Source organism: Ixodes scapularis, unplaced genomic scaffold, assembly GCF_016920785.2.
Source record: "Ixodes scapularis isolate PalLabHiFi unplaced genomic scaffold, ASM1692078v2 PGA_scaffold1__304_contigs__length_218370807, whole genome shotgun sequence".
Lineage (NCBI taxonomy): Eukaryota > Metazoa > Arthropoda > Arachnida > Ixodida > Ixodidae > Ixodes > Ixodes scapularis.
Window position 1 is genome coordinate 84,480,570 of NW_024609846.1, and position 27,863 is coordinate 84,508,432.

Below are 27,863 nucleotides of genomic sequence, written 5' to 3' on the forward strand. Positions count from 1 at the left end.
TGTGCGGATGAAGGCTCGTACAGCGTCTCGAGCGACTCCTTCCGGCGAGGAGTTGGCGACTCTTCGCCTCGGAAGCCCGTCCTGATGTCTTCGTGCTGCTTCTGCTGCAACACCCGTAACGGTTCCCTCGCTACTGGCATCAGTTCGATCGTAAGCTTTTTTCGTCGCCGGAAGACGTACTGTACTCTTCGATTTGCGAAGATTATGTTCATCGATGAGGCAGAGAACACCCGATAGGCATTCGATCTGAAAGTAAAATACCGTATTTTAAACTAAAAATTAAACTATAGTATAACTATCATAAAATACTAAGGCTAAATTCATTTTTAAAGGAAGATAAAAAATGCAATTATTTTGCAATTATGATATTAAATTCAATTATTTTTTTAAGCTCCCCCAACAAAAAATGAAAAAAAAACGAGTAGCTTTTTTAAACTAAAACATTTATCATACACATAGTTCACTGCACAGGCAAAGATTGCAACCTTCGGTATATACCATACGTGAAGGTATTCACCCTAATAGCAGTTTCGACTGTAAACTTCAGGACGCGCGCTTAAAGGGGGGAAATTTGGTCAGCTCGAGGACGAACTACCTTCCTTACCCGCATAACACCTCTAAACCGAATTTCGCCCCTGACAAAACATTTATGTACTACACCTTGACTCTCAAACTGCGATCACACTGTTAATACATTGCTAGTACTAAAGACAGTCTGCAGAGACTGCTTTAGGCGGATTTCTTCCTCGAATGGGGGTAGTGACACGTTGGTTACTCAAAAGCTGTCTACAGACATGTTCCAGTCATGCATTCGAATGACGCAAGCATGATTTCGAACATGCTCGAGGAGTGTCCGAAGATCATTCTGCGTCATCACGTCTGCAGAGAGCATCGTGTCTTTTGTATGATGCAGTGTGACTCTATGGGAATACTACAAGGACTAGCGCCCAACAATCGCGAAAATACACCTACGACTCAATATCTGAAGGGTTGTGGACCGTTTAAGAATTTTAACCCTGTAATTTATGACTTTCGGTCGACTATAATCGGTTGATCAAAGACGGCGGCTGCTTATCCATATAATGTTTTACATTTGGGGTACAATGAATGAGATTATGTAGAACGGAAGGAAACCATACATAAACGTAAATATTAAGTTCTATTGGAGGCTTTTTTCTTTTTGTTGCATGGAATATGCACATAAAATGTTAACAATGGATTCCATGCGTTGTAAAACAAGCCGGAAACATAGACAAGTGCACATTGAAAGCTAAAACTTTCACCGAATGTACACCGGGGTGGTGAATTCTACCTGGTGAAATCTTAAGGCGTAATTCCCTTCCCGCGAAAAATCAGGCTCACAACTTACCAGGGTCAACGACAGGCGTGTTCACAAACGACCGAGACGGCGAGGTTTGTACCCTGCGGCGCCATCTGCCAATAGGCGTAGCGAGCTGGCGATTGAGCTCGTCACCAGCCATAGCCTCGTCTATACTAACAAAGCCTGGCAGATCGTCACGTGACGTGGCCGCCGAATGTGGAACGGTAGAGCGGCACACAGGAGTCATGTAACGGGCACCCCGCTGCGGCGAGACGCCGAAACATGCTTGTCTCGAGCGATGGAATGTTTGGCCGTGCTTCTCGCGTTCCTTGGGCTACCGCTTCTTTTCTCGTCGGGTTTGAAAACCATGTTTCGGGTCCTCGCCGCTGCAAAAGCTGTGCGCTGAATACCGAACTCCCCGAGAAATGCTCTGTGCTACCAGATCCTTGTGCTCCAAATCTGCGACCGTGCACTTTATGGCTCCGTCATCGAACTGCCAGGCTTTGTGAGTATAGAGGAGGCTATGCACCAGCTCACTGCGCCGATCGGGGAGGAAGCCCATATTTAAAAGTGGGAACAACTGAAACCATGGGGAGCGTTTGCAACTTAATGGCAGACGCCTCCTGTGCGTATAGGAAGTATTCACTGGACTCCATATTTGTGAGTGCTGTTTAAAGCGCATGCTCAGAACGAGCTCACATCAATAGGCTGCTAAGACCGGCACTCTTGATGGTGCGGAATGCACGTTGCAAAAGAACTGTGGAAGCTCGCCATCAGCACGCGCTCATGCAGAAATCGCGCACACAGCTATGGCCGCCAGTGAATACTCCCTATTAATTGCTAGTGTGCTTGCGTTGCCTCCTCGCGTTGAGAGGATTAAAGCGGGTGAAAAGGTTGAGACGCTTGTAGACAGCCGACGGTTTCGACCCCTCCTCGAAGCTCGTAATGCCAGCGCGGCCCATAAACCACGTGACGCTGCTCGAACAGTTGGAAAAACTCTGACATCTAAGCACTTTAGGAGAGACATTCGAATATGAAGGTACATCTCACACTGCCACCGAGAGAAATGTTTCGCTGGGCCTGCACAAACTGTCTCCTAGAGCCCCACTCATACTCCTCATATATAAACGAACAACGTAACTTGTTACTTTGCAATAAAAGGAACGGCGTTACCGTTACTGATAAAAAGTTTGCGTTACACTTATCTATGAATTAAAACATTTTACTATTTTGACGTTACAAGTATATGCATAAGAGCAATATTAAAAAAAAAATGTCCAAGCAGAAATTTAGCATAATCACCTTATCTGTTGCGGTTCCACCTGAAGACTCACGAGGGAAAATGAGAATGTATATTATAAAGGCTGCTTTCCGACATGCTCGCTCGGAGCTTCACAGTACGACCTACCTCCAGCATTTGCACACACGAGACCAACTGAGGTTTTAATTCATTTTATTCGCAACATACTGATGTACTATCGGGTTCGAATGAAATGCGGACAGTGACGGAACTTCCAGCGCATCAACGGCACAGCGTCGCAGCTTGAGGTGTGATGGGCGAGGTTCAAGAAGATCGAGGTACACCTAAGCACTTCTTATGAGTTTTGAATTCGAAAGCATGTACAACAATCTTGCTGTACGCGTGTTCGAACGCTCACTGGCCCTGACTAAAGTTCCTGTATAGGCTCCCTACGGGAGCCAGAGCTGCGCGTTCTTCCCCGTAGCGCTGTCTTTCCTGCATGGCGTGTTGATCCCACTCCTCGCGTTACTGAATTCGGCGAATAGCGGCGCCGCGCGTTCGAGGCGAGCGGCGCGCTTCAAAGCGGGGTAACGTACGCCGGTGCGCGGTCAACGTCTGCTTTCCCGCATGGCTTTTGATCTGGCTCCTCAGGTGATCGGATCTTAGCGAATAGCGGCGCGCGGCACGCGGAAAACAGACGTGCAACTCTGGCCAATACCACCTAAAAGACAAGGCCTGCGCATGACGTTTCGTTAGTAGATCCCCGACCCGCCCCAAGCGGCAAACACCCCGAAGCTTGACGAGAATACGGGCCGCGTCGCATTCACTGGCGGCCACAGCTGTGTGCGCGACTACCAAGAGCGAGCTGATAGCGAGCTTCCAGTTCATTGGCAACGTGTATGCGTACAATCCCTCGGCCAGGGGGGCTATGTTGCACGTTTTGGACTCCCAGGAGACTAGGGAGAAGGAAGTGACGTCTACAACACAACCAATGCAGATTGGATGTTGATTTTGTTTTTTTCTGTCAAAACCCAATCTGCGTTTGCTCTAGTCGTTGACGTCCCTTCCTTCTCCCAAGTCTCCTGGGAGAAAACGTGCAAAATAGCACCGCAGGAGCGCGAGCTAGCTCGTGCTCCTGGCTTTGAGACGTGCATATTTTAGCGCACGCGCTCGTTCTGCGGAAGAACCCTTCAAAGCAGCAACCTCGAGCTCGCGCCTGTGGCGTTGGCTGCGTTCAGTGAAGGGAGTATAAACAGCGTCCTCAAAAATGGCGTCCAGTGCCAGCGTCCAACGAAGGCCAATTTGCAGCTCTTCGCACAGCAGTAAGGCATTTTCACTCATGCATTTGACGCTCCACCGTTAACGTCTAACTTCATCGTATTCTATGGCAAGAGACACTCGGCATGAGCATCTGTTTCATTATCTGCTACACAAGCCACTGAAGCAGGCGATGGAGCAGACGATGATGCTCATCCGGGCTACCTAGGGGGCGCTGAGGGGATCTACTAGTGATGACGTTTAGAGGAGAAGACGCGCAAGCCTTGTGTTTTATGTGGTATTGCTCTGGCTCCCGTAGGGAGCCTATACACAAACCCTAGCGCTGACGGACACGCAGCGCCATGAGGTGGCCGGTCGCTGAAACTGACGCGAAGCGTCAGTTTTAACGACCGGCCGCCCGATGGCGCATGCGTGTCCGGCGAATGCAAGACTGGTCGACACGCGCCAGCCAATGGGATTGCAGCTGTGTAAAAGGTGCCGTTGGCTATGGACGCGCGCTAGCCAATGGGAACGAAGCGGTGTAAAAGAGCCATTTGGCGTGGTTTCAGATCTGATGACGTCGGTCTGCTCCATGAGACAGCTAATGCTTTCGCATTAGAATATCGGAGCAGGACGCACAGCCTCGCCGCGCCCTACTCCCCACCTTGCAGTTTTATCGGTTTCCAAAGGCCTCCAGGAGGCGCAGCATGTGTCGACAGCCACATGCTCTAATGTTCGCATTTCATTCGAACACGATAGTACAAATCACTCCTGTTACTTCGGATGGCGTCTTTTCACCCTGCCTGCAATTCACGGCGACAGCGTTTCTCGACAATACAACAAAGGACGGGGGCGCGTGCGTGAATATAAAGGCAAGGTGTTGAAGGCATGTGGGATAAGCGCGAGAATTCATATGACTTGGCGCCTTTTGTGTGTTGCTTTTTGTTAAGGTTTGGGAATACGTACGTGCAACGTAACCACGTTACCCGTTAAGTGTTCACACTAAAGTCACTGTATCCTGCCTCTGTATCCTCTGTATTTTTTCCCCTGCCAGTTAGCCGGACGCAAATAGGTAGCAACGTACGGACGAAAATAATTGACTGATAGGTCTCAGTTCTCACAGCCACAATCGCTATTTCGGTCCATTCAAATCTTGGAAGCTTCAAAAGGGTCGTTTTGAACCGGTCGCACCAACATCGTTATGGAGCCTCATCGTACTGAGAGCGTTCCTCGCCAATATAAGCATGCTTGGCGTGGTGAATGCAATCCGCTTATCAATCATGGTAATCTCCCCAATTCGCTTACTAACGTAATTTTGTTCTTGTGTATATAAAAATAAAACAAAACAATACTATTTTTGAATGGTGCCAAACACTGACACCGCATGTGGTGGCGGTGCGCAGTTGTGCGCTTGTTTCACCGGTCTGTAGATAAAAAAAAAATCTTAGTATTCAAGAAAGGTCTTTAGAAAGGTACCTGCCACCAGCGAATTTAGGTGGGCTCAATAAGAATTGAGAGGAACTGCTCATTCCGTGAACCAAAATGGCGACCATAGCTTGTTGCTTATCTTTCCCAGGGTACAGGGGCATTAGTTCACATTAAACACAAAGCCCAGTTTTCTCACATTACATTACGTTCCGTTCCGTTACGTTACGTTACATTACGTTACATCACGTTACGTTACGGGACCTTACATCTGCTCACGATGAGAGCCACCGGGACATCTGCATTTCTTATGAAGCGTGGAATTGAGCTCGATGAGTTCAACTCTGCACGCGACATTCGATTCACGGATGTCCCGGTGAATCATAGGAATCATAACGTAGCGAAAAGCCGGGGTCACCCTACTTCTACATCATACAAAAGACAGACCGCGAACAGGTTCGACCGCAAGTCACGACGAGATCCGCGCTGCGAATGCCGCATGGCAATGAGTTCAAGGAGAAACTTGGCACGCGGCATTCGTGCCATGGATATCGCGGTGACAGATGTCTGCCAGACTGTATTTTGTACGACGTATGAGCAGTGTGACTCCGGCGCATGAAAACGTAAGTAAACGCGTCTGTGTGAACGGGCCTTTACTTGAGATAAGTGCTCATACGTCACTGTATTGGAAAACGTAACGAGTACGTTACTACGCTACCGAAAAAGGGTTACGCGCTACCGGTAACGCCGTCACCTGTAACGCGTTACCGCTAGCACTGCCATATATCATATGCAGAAGACACGGAGTTCTCTGCACACGTGATGACAGCCTCACCTGCGGACAGGCCTCAAGGTGCACGTTTGAAGTACGTTTGCTTCCTATAGATGTATGCTTAGATGTTAGGACATCTCTGCAGACAGTTTTTGCGTGACCAATGTGACAAGACAGGGAAGAAACACGCCTCAGCAGACGGCCTCAGCAGACTGTCTTTTGTATGCCGCATGAGCAGCGCCAAGTGCGACTTAAACCTCCGTGTTTTGTGTCTTTCAGGTGATACGGGGCTTTACGATACTGGGATACGTGCTGATGCTCACCGCCCCGCGATACGAGGTAACGAAACTCCACAGGCAAGACGAGAAGCCACTCATCAGTAAGTATAGACGCTTTACACACGCGCCAAATTACGGCCGCCATTGCTGACCTTCTCTTGTCTTACCGAGATGCCGAGCAAGTGAAACGGTAGTTGACGATCCTCTACAAAGGCCGATGCTTTAGAAAAGGACACAGTTGAATCTAATATGGCAATAACCTGGCCTGCTATGGCAATGATGGAGGGAAATAAACGGAATAAGAGGAAACAAAAACTGAAGGTCAGTTATGGCGGCGTCCATGCACAGCTGCTGCAAAGCGTCACAACCTTGCAGCTACACATGCAACGTGACGTATCTCCCTGCCGGGGCTGTAAAGGCCTGTTAACTCACACATGCAGCGGAGTACTCCGAGTCCAAGCATAGCACTAACCTCGCATAACCACTCGTTCACACTTGAAGCGGATCCGCGTTTGCAAAGCGGTTGCGAACGCGGTTGTATAAAGATTCAGTACAATTGCACGCGCACTCGATGACATCAAGTACGCGTGACATTGTACTGAATCTTTATACAACCGCGTTCGCACCCGCTTTGCGAACGCGGATCCGCTTTCAGTGTGAATGAGCCTTAAGCGCGTGCTGACGGGAGTGTTCACCACCCTTGTATCGCACCGTCAAAGCTATTGCTCATGGCAGACGAAAAGTGACGACACGTGAGCAGCGCTATCAGCGCTTCGCTGCATGTATGAACCGACACTAAAATTGTTTCAGTTGCCTCAGGCGTTCCGTCAACTGGTGTGCGAATGTACGTTTGAGTCATGTACATGCTACCAAAGAAGAGAAAAAAAACTAATTACAGTTACTCGTTGCTCGCGCTTGTGGCAACAAAGAGTTTTAACCATTAACGAGCTTCGAGAGAAAAAAAAAAAGCGCGTTAATTTACTTTTGTAGTAAGCCGTTATTTTTCTCGTTTCTTTTTCAAGTTAGAGTAAGTGATGGGCCGACATGAAGCTAAAACATACATGTGCGGCAGACACACAAACAAAAAACCTACGAAAATATTGCCGAAACTTCATCGAAACAAACCTCGTTTGTTTTTACCATACCGGATTGCGTGGAGGGCAGTTATTAGGAAGAATTGGGCGAAGTTGACGCGGTAAGCGCGGCAGTGCTGTGCGCCTCGGTCAATGGCAGTACAGTGGTGTGTTCTTTGGGCGTTTCTATATCGTGTCGCACATAGGACACGAGTTGGGTCAAGGACAAGCTATGTGCTGTGCACATGTGCTATTTTGTACCCTTTTCATAGAATGTAACGAAGTACGATTAGTCGTACATCGGTCACAATTACCGAAAATACGTTACTCGTTCCTGTCACTGACAACAAAATAATTATTTACTCTATTATCAAACCATTAACGAGCAAAAAGGCGCACATTATAATCTGAATTACGTTGCGAACAAGTCTAGATTCATTTATTCGAAACTCAAATATCGACCAGAAATGTTTTAGCAATCGTTTCTGATTCTCGCACTTTTAAAAGTATGCCGGCGAAGCGATAACAATAAATGAACGCAGGTGCACTTATTCTGAGCATGGTTTTCGCCGGACCCTTAGCAGATGCTACTTTACTTAATGAGGACTGCTTCATGGCTTCAAACAAGTGTATACAGTGTGCCTAGAGTTTGTGTTCTATAAAAATATTCGACAGGGAACTTTACCTTCAAAGTCTTCTATCGCATGAAATGCATTATAGGGAATTGGCAAGAGGATCGGTGTGTCACGTGACGTTTATTTTCCCGCTCAATTTAGCAGGAAAACAGAATCATTGCCCAGGTAATGTGACGTCAGGTCAAGTGACGTCGCACCCCTCCACTCCCCTTCTCCCCCTAAATTTAGCGGGGAGAGTGGATTGGTGTTCAGGTTACAAGACCTGAATTTTCACTCCTAAATTTAGCGGATAACTGAATTGGCGTACAGACCTTTCCTGTGGCAGTCTTGAACGAAGCGATTTACAGAACGCGTACCTAGTTTTGAGAGTGTACGTCAGTGTTGCCTGACTGCACTGGGCTGTGGCAGCCTGCGTAGGTGCACTTCCGGAAGCGGGCGGCGTCTGAACTGTCGCGTTTTATTTTTATTTTGTGTTCTGGGGAGAATAGAATTTCCCGAGGTCTTTATGAAAGCACTGTAGTATTTTTGGGAAGAAAAACAAACAAATGAAAGGTGCTCTTGTGAGTCCGTGCGCGACCGAACAAATGCAACGGGAATGCGTGTGATCATTTTGTTTCTTTTTTTGCGACACAATGCATGCAGCCGTGTCAATCTATAAAAGTCTTAACTGTCGAAAATATTTGACCACATACAGGATAGCCGAAAGGCATGGGTATTCCACGCTCACATGAAATTCAACGAGTCTTATCAATCGAACAACATATATTTTACATACCCCATGGTGTCGTGTTATCCGAACAGGATTTAAAAAAGGTCTCAAATAACACAAGATATCCAATATACAGTGACGACGACAGTCACTTCACGACGAGCGGTGGGAATCCAGCTCGTTTTATAAGGCACGTTTTGAAAAGAGCAGCTTTTTTCTTTCTTCTTTTTCTTTTTGTTTCCACGGCACCAAAGCTAATGAACGAACGTTCATTTGCTTGGAGCTGTTTTTCGTGACCGGGAACAAACCCGGGAAGGCTTTTCGGAGATTATTTCAATGGAAATAACCCTCGAGCGACCCGCGTCGCGGGCTGCTTGACGTTCGCTTTCTTCGTTTGTTTCCTGCGAAGGCCGAGCAGGTTACGAGCCCGTGTATTCCCTGGTTCCCAAAGTGCAAGATCACACACAAAGAGTAAGCATCCTGAACAGGCAGATAAAGTAAAAACATTCAAGAAAAGCCGGCAAACTCCGAATGCACATTGCAGGTGGGGATTCGCGCTGACCTGGTTTCCACACCTCAAGTGGGTGCAGAACTTTTTGGCTGATAGGGGTCGCTCGAGTCGCAAAATGGCGGCGGCCAGAGTGCTCTTTTTGCAAAGGTTTATAGGTCACTGAGATGTCAATTTCCCGGAAAATTTCGCGGGGAGACTGAATTTATGTTTTGGCAACAAGACGTGCATTTTCCCGCTACATTTAGCGGGGAAACTGAGTTGACGTATAGGTCACGTGCCGTCAATTTCCTCAAGGTGTGTAAATCATGTGGGGCAGCGAAGAAAAGCTGACCGGAGAAACGCTTACCGGAGAAAAGCTCACCGCGAAACTGACCAGTGCGAAGAAAAGCTCACCGGCCTTTGGACGAATGCGGATTAAAGCTTACCTACGAATCTAAGAATCGGGCGTTCACTCAAATGAAATACGCTCTCTCAAGTGAAACATGCTCACTCAAGTGAAATACTCTCACTAAAGTCAAATACGCTGACTCAACTGAAGTATGTTCAGATGCCTTTTGAGCACGCGGTCATTCTGCCCTTCACCAAAATAATAAATTTTTTTGAAGTATAAAAAGCGTCCTGTATCCTGTCAAGCCTTGATCGCCGAAAAAAAAAGATTTCAATAGAGCGCCAATAAAATAAGCATAATGCCGTATTTCCTTTTTCCCAGTGACATCAGAATTAGATATGGGAACACGAACGCGAAATGGGTTGGCATAAAGTGGAACGAGGGCTACAGCCAGAGTGGAGAATAAAAATCAAGATTATTTATATCGTAATTCAAATTATGATCTAAGTCTGACCAGTTTTGCTAAAAGTATTGAAATGAAACCTTATAAGGAAAAATAATCTTAATCATGTTTTGTTTTATTCACCTTTTTGTTTATTATTTTATGCTTTGTTTGCGCATACTCTCTCTATTTAAATTAAAGAATCGTCCCACAAGCAATATTTATATCGGTCTGAACACAAGAAAAAGGCAGTGGTTCTCAGAGCGAATTGATGCTTGAGCTTCATTTCAACCTTCGACTTGGTTTGTCAGTCACATCAAATCATTTTGCAATCATATCAGAACGCGAAAGATAGAAACAAAAAACTGAAAAACTAATGTTGCATTGCAAGCAAATGAGATCGCGAAAATAAGAAGCACGTACAGCTTCTCGCTAACAAAAAGACCAAGCTTTTCTTGTTATATGGTTGGGCTTTCATAAACAGAAATTTCTTAAAATTGCGGTAGTTAGTTTTTCCCCGTTGTTTTCACTGATCCAAAGAATTAAAATAAGTATACCTAAATTGTAAAATTTAAAAAAAAAATTATTCAGGCTACAGCAGAGCGATTTGATGTTAAGCGTGTACGCTGGCTGTCACTGTCAACCTAAAGAAACGATAAGCGTTTTTTTTTTCTTCTTTTTTTATTTTAGTGGTTGCCATTAAACCGGTGGAAATTGCTGATACGGGGCACAAGCTTATGCAAAAACGTTTGACGCAGGTCAGCACTCTTCTCCAAATAAAATCTAAAAAATCGCTTCGCACAAACTGTGAGAAAGGCCTAAAACATGGGTAGCACTACTGATATTAAATTATAACGAACACTTTACATTCAAATTAAATTCAAAAATGAGCTTTCCTTTGGGTCCGTTAAAAAACTGGTAAGCTTTTTTCCGGACCCGCCCGAAAATGGGTGAGCCTTTCTCCGGCGAACTTTTTCTTGGGAATCCTCACGTGACTCCACATTCCCGCCAAATGTAGCGGGGAAACTGAATCGGTGTATAGGTCACGTAACATAAATGTTTTCGCTAAATTTAGTGGTGAACTGAATTGTTATGTATGTCACGTGACGTCAGGTCACGTGACAAATTTTCCCGCTAAATTTAGCTGAGAAACTGAATTCGTGTATAGACATCGTGATATCGATTTGCTTGCTAAATTTAGCGGTAAATTCAAGGACGGACGGGTGGACGGACAAAATTTTAGGATTGGGGGTAGCGTTAAAAGAATTTCATAGTTTCAAAAAAAAAAATAGAATAATGATTTACATTACGTGGGAATATATTGAGCAGAATATGTTATTATGGCCTTGAGCAAAGTCTTTGTTTTCATGTGGTACGGGGGACAATTCGTTTGAGGCCAGAATTATAGCGCAAACTCAAACTTACTGCTTTGAAAATATTCGTCGGACAAGCGTGGGGCTATACACTGTTGGAGAGATGAGGATTGTAGCCACAAGATAACGTGCGCCCAAAGTCCTCCAGTTTATTGATGACGTCCACCACGAAAGAGGTGTAAAGTCCTCACCCGCGCCGCCTCGACGTTGTTGCGAGGCGGGACAACATTCTAAACCACTCGTACCTTAGCTTTCGATGAGGTCTTATCGGAGAGCAGACGAGCTTCTCTAATGGCTGTTAGCCCGAAAACGAAAATGTCACCTTACCAATAATTAAATTTTAAATGAAAGTGACAAAATTTAAAAAATAATCCGAAATTAAACAATTATTTTTTTGGCACGTTCCATGCCAAAAAAATTTTAAAAGCAGCAAAAGAAGAAAATTGAGACTGCTGAACACCACCAACAAAAAAATTGTCACTGACCAGTACAAAGTAAACTTTACCTTCATAATTCTACGTGAAAATTTGCTGTCGTGTCTTAAACACGACAGCAAATTTTTCTCCTCGTATTTACGGAATTATGCCAATAAAAAAACTTATCAATATTAAAGAGAAAAAAACAAAACAATATCGTCATTCTAGCTGCCAAAGTGTTTTACTAAAATACATGCTTAGGCGCCCCCAATATCACATTTCGGCTTGTTGAATCTTAGGCTTGGTGGACGTCGGCTAATAGAGAAGTTTTGTTTTTATTTTGTTTCTTTTAGTCCAGATAATGTTATGTGCTCAAACTTTCGCATTTTATCACCACCGCCAACGTCACAATCGCAAAGACTTGTAGCTTTCTGCGATGCGCAGTTCTTCTATGCGGGCCAAAAACCGAGTTCAATTTTCTCGATCTAACACCGTACAACTACCCCTCAGTTCATCCAGTTTTTGTTTTCCTCTTTTATTTACTAGAGTGGTGATTTCTCGCAAATTAACGCACTAGTGATGTCAGTGGCAAAAGGGATGGACGGCTTTTTAACACAGAGTATGCTCGAACGTTGCAGGAGTGATTAAAGACAGGTAAATATTTTTTCTTTGTTCCGAGTGCATCACAGGAAAGGTTGCGCACGAAGACGTGTTCAGAGCGTAGCGGTGCCAGACGAACACCTCGCTTACATAAGGTTTCTGAAGTCACCAGGCTCGATCTAAAATGGACTGTAAAAATCGACGCCTGCAAGAAGCAATCTAATTTCGTCAAAGGTGTATTTCACAAGTCCGTTTTTTTTTTCCTTTAAAATTACAAAGCGTAGCTCCCTGTCTGTAAAAAACAGGGCCAAAAAACTTGTTGGCAGAAACAAGTTGGCAACGGCGGGTGGCGACGTAGACAATAGAGTCCAGCGCGAAGGGGGGGGGGGGGGGGGGGGGGGGGGCGTTTAGCGCACGTATTGGTAGATGGCGCTACCTCCTTATCGAAACTGCTCTCGACGACCGTGATTTCCTGAAATGAAGATAATATTTCTGTAGTGTACCTTTGGCCTAAAAATAAATGCGGTCAACAAAAGCAACCCTTGAAGTTAAAAAAAAATGCGGTTGCATAACGACGGTGTTTTTGCTGCCAACAGATTTCGTCTGCGTGTCGCCTGCTTTCTTTCGCTGGTCGGCTAAACCTTTCGACGCTGCTCCCGACGCCATCTATCAACACGTGCGCCAAGCGCGCCCCGCCGCTCGACTCAGTTGTCAGCGTCAGCCCGCCGTTGACCCTGGCAAGGTTTTTGGCCCTACTATTTTCAGAAAACAACAACAACAACTGAGCCTTGCAATTTCGCACACACAAAAAAAGCGGACCTGTGAAATACATTTTTGACTAAAAGTCTAGATTGCTTCGTGCAGGCGTCGGCTCTTAAAGGTCCATTTTAGATCGACCCTGGTGATTTCAGTCACCCTATATAATTATTAGTTCAACGTTTGTGAGAAACTCTGGTTTCTAGTCTGTTTTTTTTTTTTTTTCCCCGTTAGTCCTGCATACGGCAGAAACAAATTAACCTCAATGAGGCCCCCTCATCTCTCTTAATTTTGCAAAATCCGTTTTTGTAGGAAAGCGTTTAGTATATTATAGCAATTGGCTAAATTTTAATAAATTTTATACGCCTTCATAAGCTGCGAGACGTATGCATTACCACGATCAACTTGCAGCACTAATATTTAGCCTGCCTTCTCTTCAAAATAAAAATATCTTTTTAATAAAATAAATTAAATCTATTTGATTTAAGTCAGATTTATTTGATTTAAATCAGATTGATTTGATATACATCACTGTAAGCTAGAAATGATTCTCTACGACTAGATGTTTTTTCAACGTTGCAAATTGATTGATGAATCTGCCATGTTCAAAGCATTATTGCTGAAAAAAATACTGTAAATGTAAAGTACAGTTTAATTAACAACTTTTTTATTCCTAGGATTACCACCATACAAGAACAGCAGCAAAAAATCTTTATTTGATTTTTTATTGGAGTTTTGATTTGATTACAATAGGACATTACTTTTCCAGTTTTCGTGTTTTTTTACGTTCTGATCTTGTTAAGATAGAACGTGACGTTTATATATACATATATTGCCACGGGCGTCGCTGAGTGAGCGCGTACGTGGCCTAATGGTTACCGTGTTTGGCTGTCGTGCGGAGGTTCTGGGTCATATTCCAGCGTGCGGAATGTTCTTTTATTTATTCTTTCTACTTGGTGTTCTCGCACATTCGAGAGCTCTCTTGTCTGCTCGACTTACGAATGTCGTACGCGCCTAACGTTCTAGGCCAAATGGTCCAGAAACCCACGCGGCTATAAAAGGTGCTCCGCCTGGCAAGCCGGAATCAGTTTCGCTCCAACGTTCGATCCTGCTGTTACGGCGAACTCGACGCCCGTGACACTCTGTTGTTATCTTCTTTTTCCTGTTTGTTAAGGGCACAGGTTCGCCCCACTAAACGTTGCGGTTTCCTCAGTTATTTTTTGTTTCGTCACTTCGTCATTCGTGACAATATATATTGTCACGAATTATATATATATATATATATATATATATATATATATATATATATATATATATATATATAACTGACCAACAAAGTGAATGGTAGAAATCAAGCTCAACGCTCCGATTTGCTTAGACGAGTACTTCTTTTTTTATCAAATTCAGCGGTAGCCTTATATATACCTTTCGTGCTTGGGGATTTTTTAAAATTATTATTTAAAATCAAATCAAATGTACGTATAAATTATCAAATTTCATTTTATTTCATATATTGTACCCTTATATCGCCCTCAGGGAACTTTACGTAATGGGGGGGGGGGGGGGGGCAAATATATCTATATATATCAAGACTCACAAAGAAAACAAATGAAACAATGTTTAAGTTAGATTGCGTGCTGTGAATGCGGCAAGTGCGGCACGGAGCGTGCTGTGCTCTTCTATTGTTACGATGTGATCAGGTAGTGAACTGCGGTCGGTAATAGACAGTTGAAACTACGAACGGTGATGTGAAGTGTTCGTGTGTTGTCTGTGCGTGACGAGATGTGGCTGGCGGCTTTGCAATACTTATCGTTTTTGGATGGCGATCCACAGTACAACTTATGCACGGCAATCAATCTTGACATCGTCCCACGGTCTGCAAGAAGTGGAAGCTTAAGTTGTTGTTTTAATGCTGTAATGCTTGCGCGAGTATATAGTTTCAATCTATGGAGCAGGCAGCTCGGTTTTGTATGCCTTCTAGCTTATCGATTAGATATGACTGATGGGGATTTCAGATGACAGATGCGTATTCAAGCTTTCGGTCGAAGGAAATATGAATATACGATCTGTTTTGTGTCCGATGTTGCAAGGTAGCAGAGGTGTTGCCTCGGGAAACTGAGGGTTTTGTTTGCCTTCGCAATAATGTAATTTATACGAGGAACACCTTCATTAGGCGTTTTTAAAAGGTGTTGTTAAACTGTGTTGATGTACGTTTGGTATTAAAGTTGAGAAATTTTATTTTGTAAGCATTAATTTTCACCTGCCATTCTTTACCCCATGTTTCGAGACATGTGAGGTCGTTCCACAAAAGCGCACAGCCATCCAGCTTTTATATTTTCCGATGGATCACGCAGTCGTGGGCAAATAATCTAATGGTGGACCGAATCCAAGTTGGCAAGTCATTCGCATATATTGCCACGCGCGACGGCGAGCGAGCGCGTGCGTGGCCAAGTGGTTACCGCGTTTGACGTTCGTGCAAGGTCCCAAGGTTCGATGCCCGGGAGTTACGCGTCTTTATTTATTCTTTCAGTTGAATGTTCTGGTAAATTCGAGAACTCTGCTGCTTGTTCGAGGTCCGAATGTTCTAGTTACCGAACCTTCTACGCCGATTGTTCCTGAAGCCAACGCATCTATGTATAAGGGACTCCGCGTGGCGAGCCGCAGTCAGTTTTCGCCCCAGCGTTCGATACTGCTGTTTCGCCACCATCGACGCCTGCAACGCTAGCCTTTTCCTATTATGTTTTTGGGCACAAGTTCACCCCATTAAACGCTTAGTTTGCTTCAGTTTCGTCGCCTCATCAATCGTCATTCGTGACAATATAATGAATAACAACGAACCGAGCACGGTTCCCTGAGGCGCACCAGATCTGACATTTTGTTGCGGTGAATCTTTTTATTGATATAATGAACGCTATGTGTATGGTTAAAATAAAAGTTGAAATCCACTCCATTACAAAAAAAATAGTCTATTTTCAATGAACGGATCTTTAACGTGGGATGGTGATGAGGCACTTTGTCGAATGCTTTCTGGAAATCTGTGAAGATTGTGTGGGGCGGGATTGCAGATTTTCGTGTATGTCATTAGTAAACTCAAAAGGCTACGATTCGCAAGAATAGGACCTTCGGAAACCGTGCCGATTTACGAAGTTGTTGCGCATGCATGAGTGCTTCATTATGTGTGAAAAAACCATATGTTCCATGAGTTAACTGGGTACACTTGTCAAAGATCTTGGTCTATGGTTAAAATATTCATTCTTCGGACCACTTTTATAAATTGAAATTACTTGAGCATGCTTCCAGTTGTCGGGTATTCCACTGGAGTCAAGCGATTGTTGGAAAATCAAGGAAAGAAGAGATGAACACTGATTTTTACAAAATTTGAGAGGCTTCGATGTTATTTTGATAGGGCCTGGTGCCCAGTTTGAGGGTAGGTCGCCAATGAGTTTCATGATTCCAAATGCCTTGATGGTTAATGGGGCCATGGGGCCATTTCTTTGTCAAAAATAAGGTCTAGATGAGGGATGGCCAAGCTGCGGCTCTTTGGGTGTTAAAGTGCGGCTCGCGGCTCTCTCCGCCCCCCCCCCCCTCCCCCCTCCCCCCCCCCCCCCCCCCCCCCCCACACACACACACACTTCTCCGCCTCCCTCCTGATCACACGAGCACTTCCCCAGAAAGAGAAATGGAACGCGTTTTAAATTGAAAGTGAAAGACAGGTTGCGGTTTGGTAGTCTTGTGCTACTGCTACCTTACGTACACTTGGACTGCTTTTGATTCGGATGTATTGAAATTTGAAAGTAGTTCGAATTTCGTTTATTGCTCTGGACAAAAGTTTGCCTCTCCCCCCCCCCCCCTCCTCCTCCCGCGGCTCTTGGAAGTTTTGTGGTTTTGGTTGCGGCTCTTAGGCCGGGTGAGCCTGACCACCCCTGGTTTAGATCAAAGTCTGGAAGAGGAAACAGGTCCTCTGAAAACACGTTATTGAAGTACCGACCGAAATCTTCACATGCCTCAGCACAGCAGTTCTCATTTTATTTCCCGACGCATCAGTGAGAAGGAAAGATTCTTTATCTTGTTTTGGGTTAACAGCAGTCCAGAGCCTTTCGGGGTTGGTTCTCATAATTGTTTGCTTGCTAAAATCCTCACTATACGATTCTTTTTTTTTGCGTTCTCTATTTCAAGTTTAGACGTTTTCTCACATTCGTTGTATCTCTCTTATGCATCTGCAGAGTGAAAAATCTTGGCAGTCCTGTAAAGGCGCTGTTTTTTTATCATTATTTAGCCTCTTTAACCATGCCAAAAGCCCAGGTTTTCAATGCGCGAGAAAATGCTTATTTTGGGAATGTATAAATCAGCTAGGTCATGCAATTTATATTTAAGTTACTCTTAATTTTTGTTAACCGATCAACAACAGAAGTCGGCTAAGTACCGACCCAAAAATGATGTTAAATGCATGCAGATTTAATCAACTTTTGCTTTTGAATAATTCAATATGGTTTTAATCAGAGGAATTCACTTCGGCGTAGATATAGCCATTTCAACATTTAGAAAAACATGATCACTCAATGATTTCATAAATGGACACCCACTACGCGCCCAGGGTTTGACGTAAAAAACAGGTCCAAAACAGAAGAGCCGCGAGTTGGGCGACTAATCGTTCGACAAAGTAAGAACGCACGCGTTACATCTACAAAATGTCGGCTTTGTTTAGAATGAGCGAAACAACTCTCGAACGGCATCGAAGAGAGGAAAGTCGGCTAAACAATGTCTCGAAAATTAAAGTTTCCAGCCAACACAAACATACCATTGGGGTAAGCTCTAACAAGTAGTTCTATACATTCGTGAAAAAGGGGACACATCTGAGAGCGCGGGAGGCTTGTAACAAGCAATCATTATAACAGGAACGGTACGAGTTTTTATTCTGGACAGCACGCCTTCAAACGTTGAAATGATATCAGAGTTTTCAACGCGAAAACGCTTTTTTTCCTTTTTTTTATCGCAATCAAAACTCCTCTTCCCCTACGCCTGCTGTGATCTTTCCGAACGATGAAATGGGCGTCATTTTAAATTAATTCACAGTTTCGAATGATAGACAAACGGTACATAAAATATTTCGGGATTATTTTTGCGGGAAAGCTCTACATATATAATCCACAATATAAATCACGATTTAAATTAAATTGATTTTTATTCTCCATCCTGCTTCAATTGCTTTAGGAAATAAGCAGGAGCAATTGGTATCATTATTTAATGAGCATGCTGTTTGAGTGGCAAAAAGAGTGAACTCTTTTTGAGGTCTGAGAGTTCATGACCACTGGAGCACAAGACCAGTCGCCAATTATAGGTTTCAACTGATGGAGGGATGATCATGGTGATCGGTGCTCCAAATGCATTGCGATTTCACACGAACTTGGACACTTGGAAAACGATAAATTATAGTTTGATGGTATCTCTGATTTATTAGTATCATTGCATATTCAACAAAGACTGTCTAAGTCATCCTAAATATATTTTTACTCTACTTACAGATCCTCATTACGTGGCGGTTGCAATAATCGTCGAGAGTTGCATCGAGATTTTATTTTCGGTCGTTCTAATCGTGGGAGTGATAAAGGTGAGATCACCTGCATGTTCCCAAGTGTAAACAGCCTACACTTTACAGTGAACATGTTGCAATTGCCTAGCTGCCGCGTGTTCTTTATTAACTTTGGAACCCGTCATCTATATTGAGTGGTAAGATATGTCTCATATGCATTATTTCATTTGCTCTCAATTTGAGGATTTCCTTCGCATAAATTCTGGGTTTTTGTGAGAAACCTGAACCCGGCTTTTTGCACCGCAACAATAAACTAAATGTCCCCTTCTTTGTTCCTGGGTCTCGGGTTTTATTACCATGAATCATCACCAGCTCGCTTGTTTTTTAAGTATTATCTCGGAGAGCTCAAACTCCGACTGAACGTGTAGCCCCAACCGTTGGAGCGAGATGGCAAAGTTTCAGCACCAACCGCTATCTTATTCAAAAGTTATAAATGATTTTCTGAAAATTTCAATAGAAAAATGGCAGCCGACGGAGCTCTCAGATACATGGAGCTCTACGGCGCCACAAACCGAAAACTGGCAAAAAAGTGGGCCCCATTTTCTCTTTGAAAACTTCAAAAAATTCCTTATGACTATTGAATAAGATAACGGTTGGTGCTGTAACATTGGCATCTTGCTCAAACGGCTTGGGGTTACGTTATGACTGAGTTTGAGTTCTCCGTGACGTTTAGTTTTATTTTTGCGGTGCGAAAAGCCAGGTTCGGATTTCTCACTGGCACCCTATACATTCGCGCGAACATTCTCTTTCATCTAATGTCACGTCTACTGAAGTGCAAATGCCTAACTTAGATCGTCTAGAGTTGCCACCCAAGTTGTAGGTTCAAAAGTTCCCCCGGCCATGGCCGTGCCCCGGCCTTTGAGCCAGGCGAACTTGGGTCAAGTCTCCTGAATCATATGTAGCGATTATTGCCCTCGCCTCTGCGATTTCTGCCGTTCTGCGGATAAAGTCACAATCGCACGCCGAGCTACTTAAAAAAAAAAAAAAGAAAACTCACGGGAAACGTTAAGATCTTTCAGCAAAACGGGTGAAAACACTTTTAGGCGTCGAGATTCTTTGTATTCCACACTTAATATGCATATCACGTACACTCAACTTTCAAACGTACAAACGAAGAAACAAATCTTCCTAATTTGGTAGCTAATGTCCGGCTAAGAAGCATCGCTTTTTTTTTTTTTTGGCTTTTTTTTGGGGGGGCAGGGAACGTTGTCACAGCAAAACGTTGTCCTATCACTATCAGTATTCCAGGAAAAACCTTTCTTAAACCATGGTGCCTGCAACGAGTCTCCGACTGGTGTGTTTACCGCGGCCAAAAAAAGTGGTCCCTCGATTTCCGTCTGATGACGTCATAGAAGTGTCATGCTGTCGCCGGTCGCGATCCTGGCGGCGTCCCAACAGTTGTGTTGTATGTGGCAGACGCCTGTTCTGCTGCAGGTCGCTCTCCAATGTGGCAGCCCACGAAAGCTTCAACAGCTGGAAGTTGGGACGCCTGGGACGCCATGACCACAGCGACACTCCTGTTCGCTCGTGCTTTTCGCCAGCATTTCCACGGCCAACCGCCAGGATCGCGACAGGCAACAGCATGATACTCCGGCTTCTGTGACGTCATTTGTTGCCACTTCGGGACTACTTTTGGTGGATGGGCGGGATAGGACGCTAAACACACCAGTCGGAGACGCGACCCAGGCACCATACTTAAACACTCCGTCAGACCGCTAATACGTCACACAAAAGAGAGTTTGCCGACACTTCGTGAGGCGTGCATGGCTCATCAGAGGGCGGCAGTATGACGGTCCTCTCCTGTTGGTCGTACGGCCTGCAAACATGTTCTAAGCACTTATGAAGCAAACAGGCTTCCAACTGGCACGAGACGGGTCCGCAGACAAGTTTGTCATCATGTCTGCAGTAAACACCATGTCCTTTGTACGAGGGAAGTTCCATCATGATTTACATTTCTTCTTTTATTTCTGTTGCTGCAGTACCGGTCACTTAGAGGTTTGCACTTATGTCCACCATTTTTACAGTCACCACCTGTAGCCGGACGCCCATGCATCACTTGTGTGGCAGCTTCTCCTGCCTGCTAGAACCACTTTTTGGGGATGCCTCACTCCCACGCCTGGACAGCTTCCAGCTTATTAGCGACCACCAATGAACGTCCTCGCGTTTTTTTGTTTTTTTTTCATGCCACGCAACATGGTATAATCGCTGGGAGCCCAGTCAGGTTGTACCATACGCGACCAAACGTTTGACTGGTCATACGACGTGTCGCAAAGACGCCGCCGAACCCGATCAGCCGCCGGTCAATCACTGCGTCGTGTGCACTCACGTGTGACAGGGATTGACCAGCGTCTGATCAGGTTCAGGCCGTCTTTTCGGCACGTGCTAAGGCCAGGCAGTCAGTGGTTATCACCCGTTGTATGCAATGAAAAAGCTCCTGGGAGGACGCCATTTCGAGATCACTATTTAAGCTGACAGCAGCTGTTCAGCCGTGGGGGGAGGGGGGGGGGGGGTGTACTCCTAAAAAAGCGGTTCTAGCAGGGCACCTAGAGGCTGTCGCACAAGTGATGCGAGATAATTCGGCTACAAGGGGAGTCTGTCGAGAATGTAGACATATGCAAAGTCCTGTAAATGACCAGGTTCACCCCACGTATAATATACGAGGAGCGTGACTGTGGCTTTAAGCTCCATTTACATGCAAGGTGTGCGGCAGTAAAAGCCAGTGTATTTGGCACCCCTGGCACAAAAACACATTTTAGAGGTACAAGCACAGAATTAGGCATGGGAACGTCGTTTCGCGTCAAGATTTTTAACTATATTCTTAAGGGTCGAATTAAGGGGTGAACAGGTATAAAGTTTTTGTAAAACGAAGTTCGCGTGACCGATTTACGGCATATACGTTTGGAATTTGTACCTTGCAAGACGTGCCAAACATGTTTTTTTTTTTTTTTTTTTTTTTTTTTTTATGACCTCACCTCGTATATTACTCTTTGGAGCCTTTAGAAAAAACGTAACTGAACAAAATCTTAAGCGGATCTTGTTTCTTGGCTATCAGTCTGGATACTGTATGCATCTTTGAAATAGCCGCTAACACCACCTATGTTTACCCTTGTTACAATGCCATGAACGCATTTTCGACTGGTGTGTCTAGCGTTCTATACTGCCCATAAACACCCCCCCCCCCCCCCCCACACAAAAAAAAAAATGCTTTCGAAGCTGGGACAATTGACGCCACAGAAGCCGGTATGTCATGCTGTCGGATGTTGCGATCCTGGCGGTTGTGCTAGAAGTCACAGCAAAAAGTACGAGCCGACGTTACTAGAACAACTCAGTTGGGACACTGCCATACAGGCTGCTTTCAAAAAGAGACTCCGATCCCTATGCGAGAACTGAACTAAAGACGACCGCAAAGCCGCCATTTCTCCCGCAGCGGCCACTCCGGAAACAGCACGGCTACACATACGGGTTAAGGTCAAGTAGCGCAAGGGCCAGTGGCGCCATCTCGCAGTATACCTATCTAAATCAATTTTCATGCTTTGCCTCGTCGCTAAAGGTTATCATATCGAGTTTAAAGGCTTTAATCTAGTTTTGTCTCGGTGGGCGCGAGCAGTTCGGGTTTCGAAGGTGGGTTTCCCAACTGAGTGTTTTTGTAGCGTTGGTACAAGCCGACGCGAGTGTCGCTGTCGTCCGCCGTCTCGGCGTCCCAACGCCTGGCTGCAGAAACTTTGGTGGACTGTCAAGCCGGAGGGCGACCTGCAGCGTAAGGTGTCTGCCACATTCACTACCGATGCTGTGGCACCGCCAGGATCGCTACCGGCGACAACGTGACACTTCTGTGACATTGTCCGAAGGAAATCAGAGAAACACTTTTTTTTTACGCAATAAACGAACCAGTCGGGGACCCGTTTCGGCCACCGCCTTAGCTCCACGGAAAGAAATGTCGCCTCTCCGCACTTTGCAGGCCGAGCACCGGCTGCTTCTCCCGTGGATGATTTGGTGCCTCTTCAACATCCTGTATCTCTTCGTCATCGCCGTGATGCAGGTCCTGGCTGCTGTGTTTGCGTCGGTACGATTCTACGATGCACGACGCGCAGGATTTACGTGAAATAAGAAATAAGACAGTTGATGGGGTGCATCGCCTTTAATGATTAACGTTTCGTCATTTAAAACGTAGAGAATGCTACCTCCAACTTTAAATAATCCAAATAAATGTAGCATGTTTTCGTTCTAGAATTGTATTGATATTTTCGAGATAGCTGCATTTTTAACAACTTGTTTCGAATCACTTTATTTTACTGTGATCTTGAGCAATAAGGATGCTTACAAAGCGTATTTCTGTTTCTTTTGAAGGTTCTGAAGGTACGTGTTTTGTTTTCCCAGCTTTTTTGTAGTTCTGTTTGTACTCTTGTTTTAATGCAAAAATATTCTAAAAACCGGGAATCATGATGATCAAAGAAACTGCGCCAACTTTACATAACACGATAAACAATTTAATCAAACGTTTCCCATGCGGGAAACATCATCAGTGAAACCTTGAGGCAGGAATGTGGTTTCCCGCTTGGGAAACGAAACGTTCGATTAAATTGTTTATCTTGTTATGTAAAGTCGACGCAGTTTCTTCGATCTTGTTTTAAATCGATTCTTCCTTGTTTTTATTTAAGGTAGAAGTATTTAAATATGTGCATCTGGGTTCATTGAAACAAAATAAAATCTCACCTTTCTGAATTCATATGTTTTGGTATTCATAATTCGTGCGACTTGGAATATCACCACCATATTGATACTTCGTAATGCTTTCCTGTTTATGCAGTCGTAATGGTGTAGCGACAATGTTTGTCAGGACTGCGGATCATTATTGAGTGGTAGAAATCTTTAATGTTTTTTTTTGTTTTTTTTTTATGATCACCTATCTCATTCCCTTTTTCCAGTCCACTCATGCACTGGGAAGCGCGATGGGATCCTGGATTGGATTCTTTGTCTCGGTGAGTTGTAGGAAAGTGCAGGTGCCAGAATCAGCGTGCATGACATTTGCAAGTGCTGTAACTTTAACGTCCATCTGCCACCATGTTATTTTATGTGTTGCCGACAAACTTCGGTATTCTTCCACGTATAAAACAAAACACACGCAGCATAAAGTTGAGTGAATAAAGACATCGCTGCAGGAACTAGCAGGTGTCTATCTGTAGGAGTTGTCGGAATGTTGTTTTTCCTCTTACATTTATTTTATTCAACGCTAACAATACCTGGACGTCTCCGGCCTAAGACAGGCGAATATCCGCTTAGTTGAGACACAGGGCGTTCGCTCAACTATTTGACAATATCTTATTTATAAACTGTGTATACTACTGTCCATGTGTAGAGAAGCTTCATTTTAAAATGTTTTAATACGCACAGAGTAACAAATATAATACTCTTATTGCTTAAAACTTCGGCTAATACATATCCATTCTGGATGGTTTACTGCCGCAAGAAGCCGTGATATATGTTTATCATTCGTTCTATTTCCCGGTTTTTAATCTCTTTTTTTTTTCTCTCCTACTCTTAAATGTATTTTTTGATATATATATTTTTAAACGAAGTTGTTTTTAATTGCGAAGGTATGTCCTCCGTCAAGACCGCAATGCGTTCTCGCGGTTTCTAAAAGCGTAATTAACTGTACCTTATGTGTTGATGTATTCAAGTAATTCAAATACAAACAGGCAATTTCGGTTGTGCTAGTTATTTTATATCCAGTAAATAATTTGCTGCTTTATAAATGCTTCATGGCTATGATATTGCGACTGAACAATAGACCTTATTCAGATTCGCCTGCCATGTGTCAGACGTGGCGCCAACCTTCCTTTCGACGCCATCTTTGAGGCGGCTGGCAAGGCGCTGTGGTCGTTTCCAGCGTGTGAAAGCGGCGTGCAGCGACCGCACGACTGCTCTCTTCCGCTACATATTCAACGAAGAAATAAAATTTAAAAAAAAAAACGATGTAAAGATTGGGATTCTATTGTTTTTCTTTTCAAGTTAAAGGTATCATAGTCAACGTTTGAATAGCCGTAGCGCCTTCATGTACATTTCATGCTCCTAAAAAGAGTACCCGCGTCTTAGTGTGGTGCGGTGTGTGCTTTTACAGGGCTCCTAAACGTTTGCTTAATATATGACACTTTCCACAATGGCATGAAGGGCTCATGATAGTTGTATGTAACGTCAACGAGCATCTATTTTTTATTTTTTTTATTTTCTGGGTGCTTGATGCTGGCTAGCATCGTAGCTTCGCTCGCGCAGAGCAACGGCGAGGCCCAGTCAATATCACTAAAGTACACTGTTTTGCGCTTTTTTTTTTTCTCGATCAAGTAGTTTTTTGTTCTTTTTTTACACCCGATTGAAGGCTGATGCAAATTGCAGAAGTACTAGGCCACGTAACAACTTGGTTTCGCAGATGAATGATAAAGGCAACGGGTGTTAAAAAGCAAAGGTGAACGCCGGCTTACTTTACGCTGCATCATTATTATCACGCGACTCTCACATTTGGTGAAACATTTTCGAGATGTAGTCGAGAGCATGAAAGCGGGCTCTTGCCTGCTAACCTGGACTTGTTGGCGAGTTTAACAGTATATCTTTTGCACGCTTCTCAACAGATCAGGTTCGCGCCGCGTGAGCTCTTTCACTTGTAGGCAATACTGCAAGCAACCTCTTTAATGAGCATTGGTCGTATTCCACTGCGAGTAAGCATGAAACTTATAAGCGCGCTGAGCTATATGACCGTGCTACGAGGAGGAGCACATTAAAATGTCACTGACATTTATTCACGCATTTTTTCTAAAAGGGCCGAAGAGTATATATGAGCAAGTACTGAATTTATTTGTTAATGTTATTATTATGATTATAAAAGGAAAATGTTTCAACTTTATGATTATAAAAGGAAAATGTTTCAACTTTCCGTAGTATAGTGATGTTTTTTTTTTTTTTTTAATACGTTATATTGCGCGTACTTGCGCCGCGGCAACACGCCGGCCATTTCCTTTTACGCTTGTGTGCCTCGCATACACTTGTGTGACTATGCTATGTATATCTACACCATAGTTTTAATTTTTTACCTGCAATAAAAAAATACTACTATCGTAAATTCGTGCTGTATCACACGCACTCCTTATAATGATATTTTTAGCTACAAATGGGTGATCTCCCCAAGGAACTGAATACAAATGCGATTAATAAATATAATTTCCGGGTTTCTTTTTCTTTGTTTTGTGTGTGTGTGAAATCATATTTGCAATATTCCTCATGTTAAGACAACGGGGAACCAAGAGTAAACGTTCAACACCCCCATCGTAGAACCCTGCGATTCGGGTCTGCACACGCTGGGGCAAGGCGCACTGGGTGGAGAACGGCTCCTATTCTTTAGACCCGCAGCCGTGAATGCCAAATAAAAACCAAGTGTCACACAGGGGCTGACGCTCCTGCTAAATATATCATACAAATCGTCCTTGTGCAAACAGGCATAATCAGATGGTCAGGCAATTTAACGCACGATTTTAAAACAAGTGCGTGAGTCGGCCTGCTCCTGTGCTGGAATGAACCTCTTTTTTTTATATATATATATATATATATATAAAAAAAAAAATTCTTAGTGAAACCACTGACTTGCGGCGCTTAATATTCGTAACTTATTCTCGATGGGCTAACACCACCGATATACAAACAAAACAAAAAATGCACGAACGCTACGCGGGGAGAGGGGTTCGTATACTGCTGTACTACCGCGGGCGACGGAACGGTGGAGAAGCCTCAAAGATGGCGCCGAGCCTCTGATAGTACCCGTGGTGGCCGAGAAATGGCGCTAATAATGAATAAGGTCTGTTTTGAGTAATAGATTCGGCTATATTTGCTCGAATAACGCTAACAAGTAATCTTGTGATTATGAGCCAACAAGACTTTCTCAGGTCGTCTTTCATCTTGAACTCAGCGCTACTCTCCATGAAGCGAAAGGTATATGGCCAGCAAGGGACACACTTTTTTCTGCGCGGCATGTTCGTTCGGGCGCACGGCAACAACAGCCGCTATTCTAAGAACGCCACGCGGAAAGGAAACACCGCTATGCGAAGTTCACCGCTTGTTCTCAGCTCATCCATTCTGAGGAACCTAGTATTCTTTTCTAACTTCGGGCGTCAGAGTTGGAGGGTTCTTAAGGGCTCAGCAGAGGCTTTGGGATCGCTGAGTGTTTCGCTAGAGTTCATAAACGCAATTCATATATACATGTATAAAAAAGCATTCCGTTAACATTAAATATGCTGAAACACGACGCGAAATAATAATAAAAAAAAAAGAAACACACAGATGATCATAGCTTAGAGATAAGACATGCGAAAAAAAAATATGCCTGAGAAACTTGAGAACGAGTTATGTGCAACTTCACCGTTTAATGCCATGAAACCTTTTTTTTACAGGTGTATTTTCTGAAATGCGTGCTTTCCTACTACCAGCTGTTACGCATCAGCAGCAACGCCAAACTGAAGCACGAAGACGAGTCGATGGAAATTCCCCTTTCTGCGGATGCGACTGCCAGAGAAGGCCCTGGGAGGTCCAACTCAGCGTGAACGGACAATCGCTTAGTTACACACGCAAGAAAATGTCATTGGGGCTGCTACGCTGCCCGGAACGTAGGTCCAACTGACACCTTCTGCGCCTTGTCATGCCCATGCATCGAAGTGTCTTCGAAACGGCAACAAAATACGTCGCAGCAGCGGCCTGTCAACGATGCCTCTTTTCGCTATCCAGGTGGTTGTTTGTTGGAGTATACCGCCGAAGAAGATGCGCGAAGGCAGGCTTCGCTGACGTTGGCGTGCCCAACGCGTAGATGCGAAAGTTTTCGCCGATTGGCCTCTTGCAATGGGTGGCTTATAAGATCAGACATCTGTCGTAACCACTTGCGATGCAATGCCTTTGCCAGAGCCGCGAAGATTAAGAACTCACAGTTGTGACGTCGCCGAACAAAAACCGATCTATAAAGAAAAAAAAAGTGATAATCACACTAGCTCTAGACGCGTTTCAGGCATCGTAATCAATTATGCATCAGGAACCGTACGTGTATATATATATATATCGCTTCATTTCCACAAGCCACCATCTGCCATATCTTTGACTATCACGCG

The 27,863-nt window shown here is 44.3% G+C and overlaps 1 protein-coding gene across 1 annotated transcript; it reads left to right on the top strand.

The window, feature by feature from the left end:
* On the top strand, nt 1-27,308 carry LOC115330741. Its single transcript, XM_042290253.1, has 5 exons — nt 1-150; nt 6,295-6,394; nt 18,659-18,744; nt 22,685-22,789; nt 27,159-27,308. Exons 1-5 carry the CDS (start codon nt 85-87, stop codon nt 27,306-27,308), a joined length of 507 nt encoding a protein of 168 aa, XP_042146187.1. The 5' UTR covers nt 1-84.
* The last annotated feature ends 555 nt before the right edge of the window (nt 27,309-27,863 follow it).

What these genes read in the sequence shown, in the direction of transcription:
- LOC115330741 (XM_042290253.1), top strand. Translation starts at nt 85, where the DNA reads ATGTCTTCGTGCTGCTTCTGCTGCAACACCCGTAACGGTTCCCTCGCT. An exon ending in CTACTGGCATCAGTTCGATC is followed by an intron (nt 151 to 6,294) that starts GTAAGCTTTTTT and finishes TGTGTCTTTCAG; the next exon opens with GTGATACGGGGCTTTACGAT. An exon ending in TGGCTGCTGTGTTTGCGTCG is followed by an intron (nt 22,790 to 27,158) that starts GTACGATTCTAC and finishes TTTTTTTTACAG; the next exon opens with GTGTATTTTCTGAAATGCGT.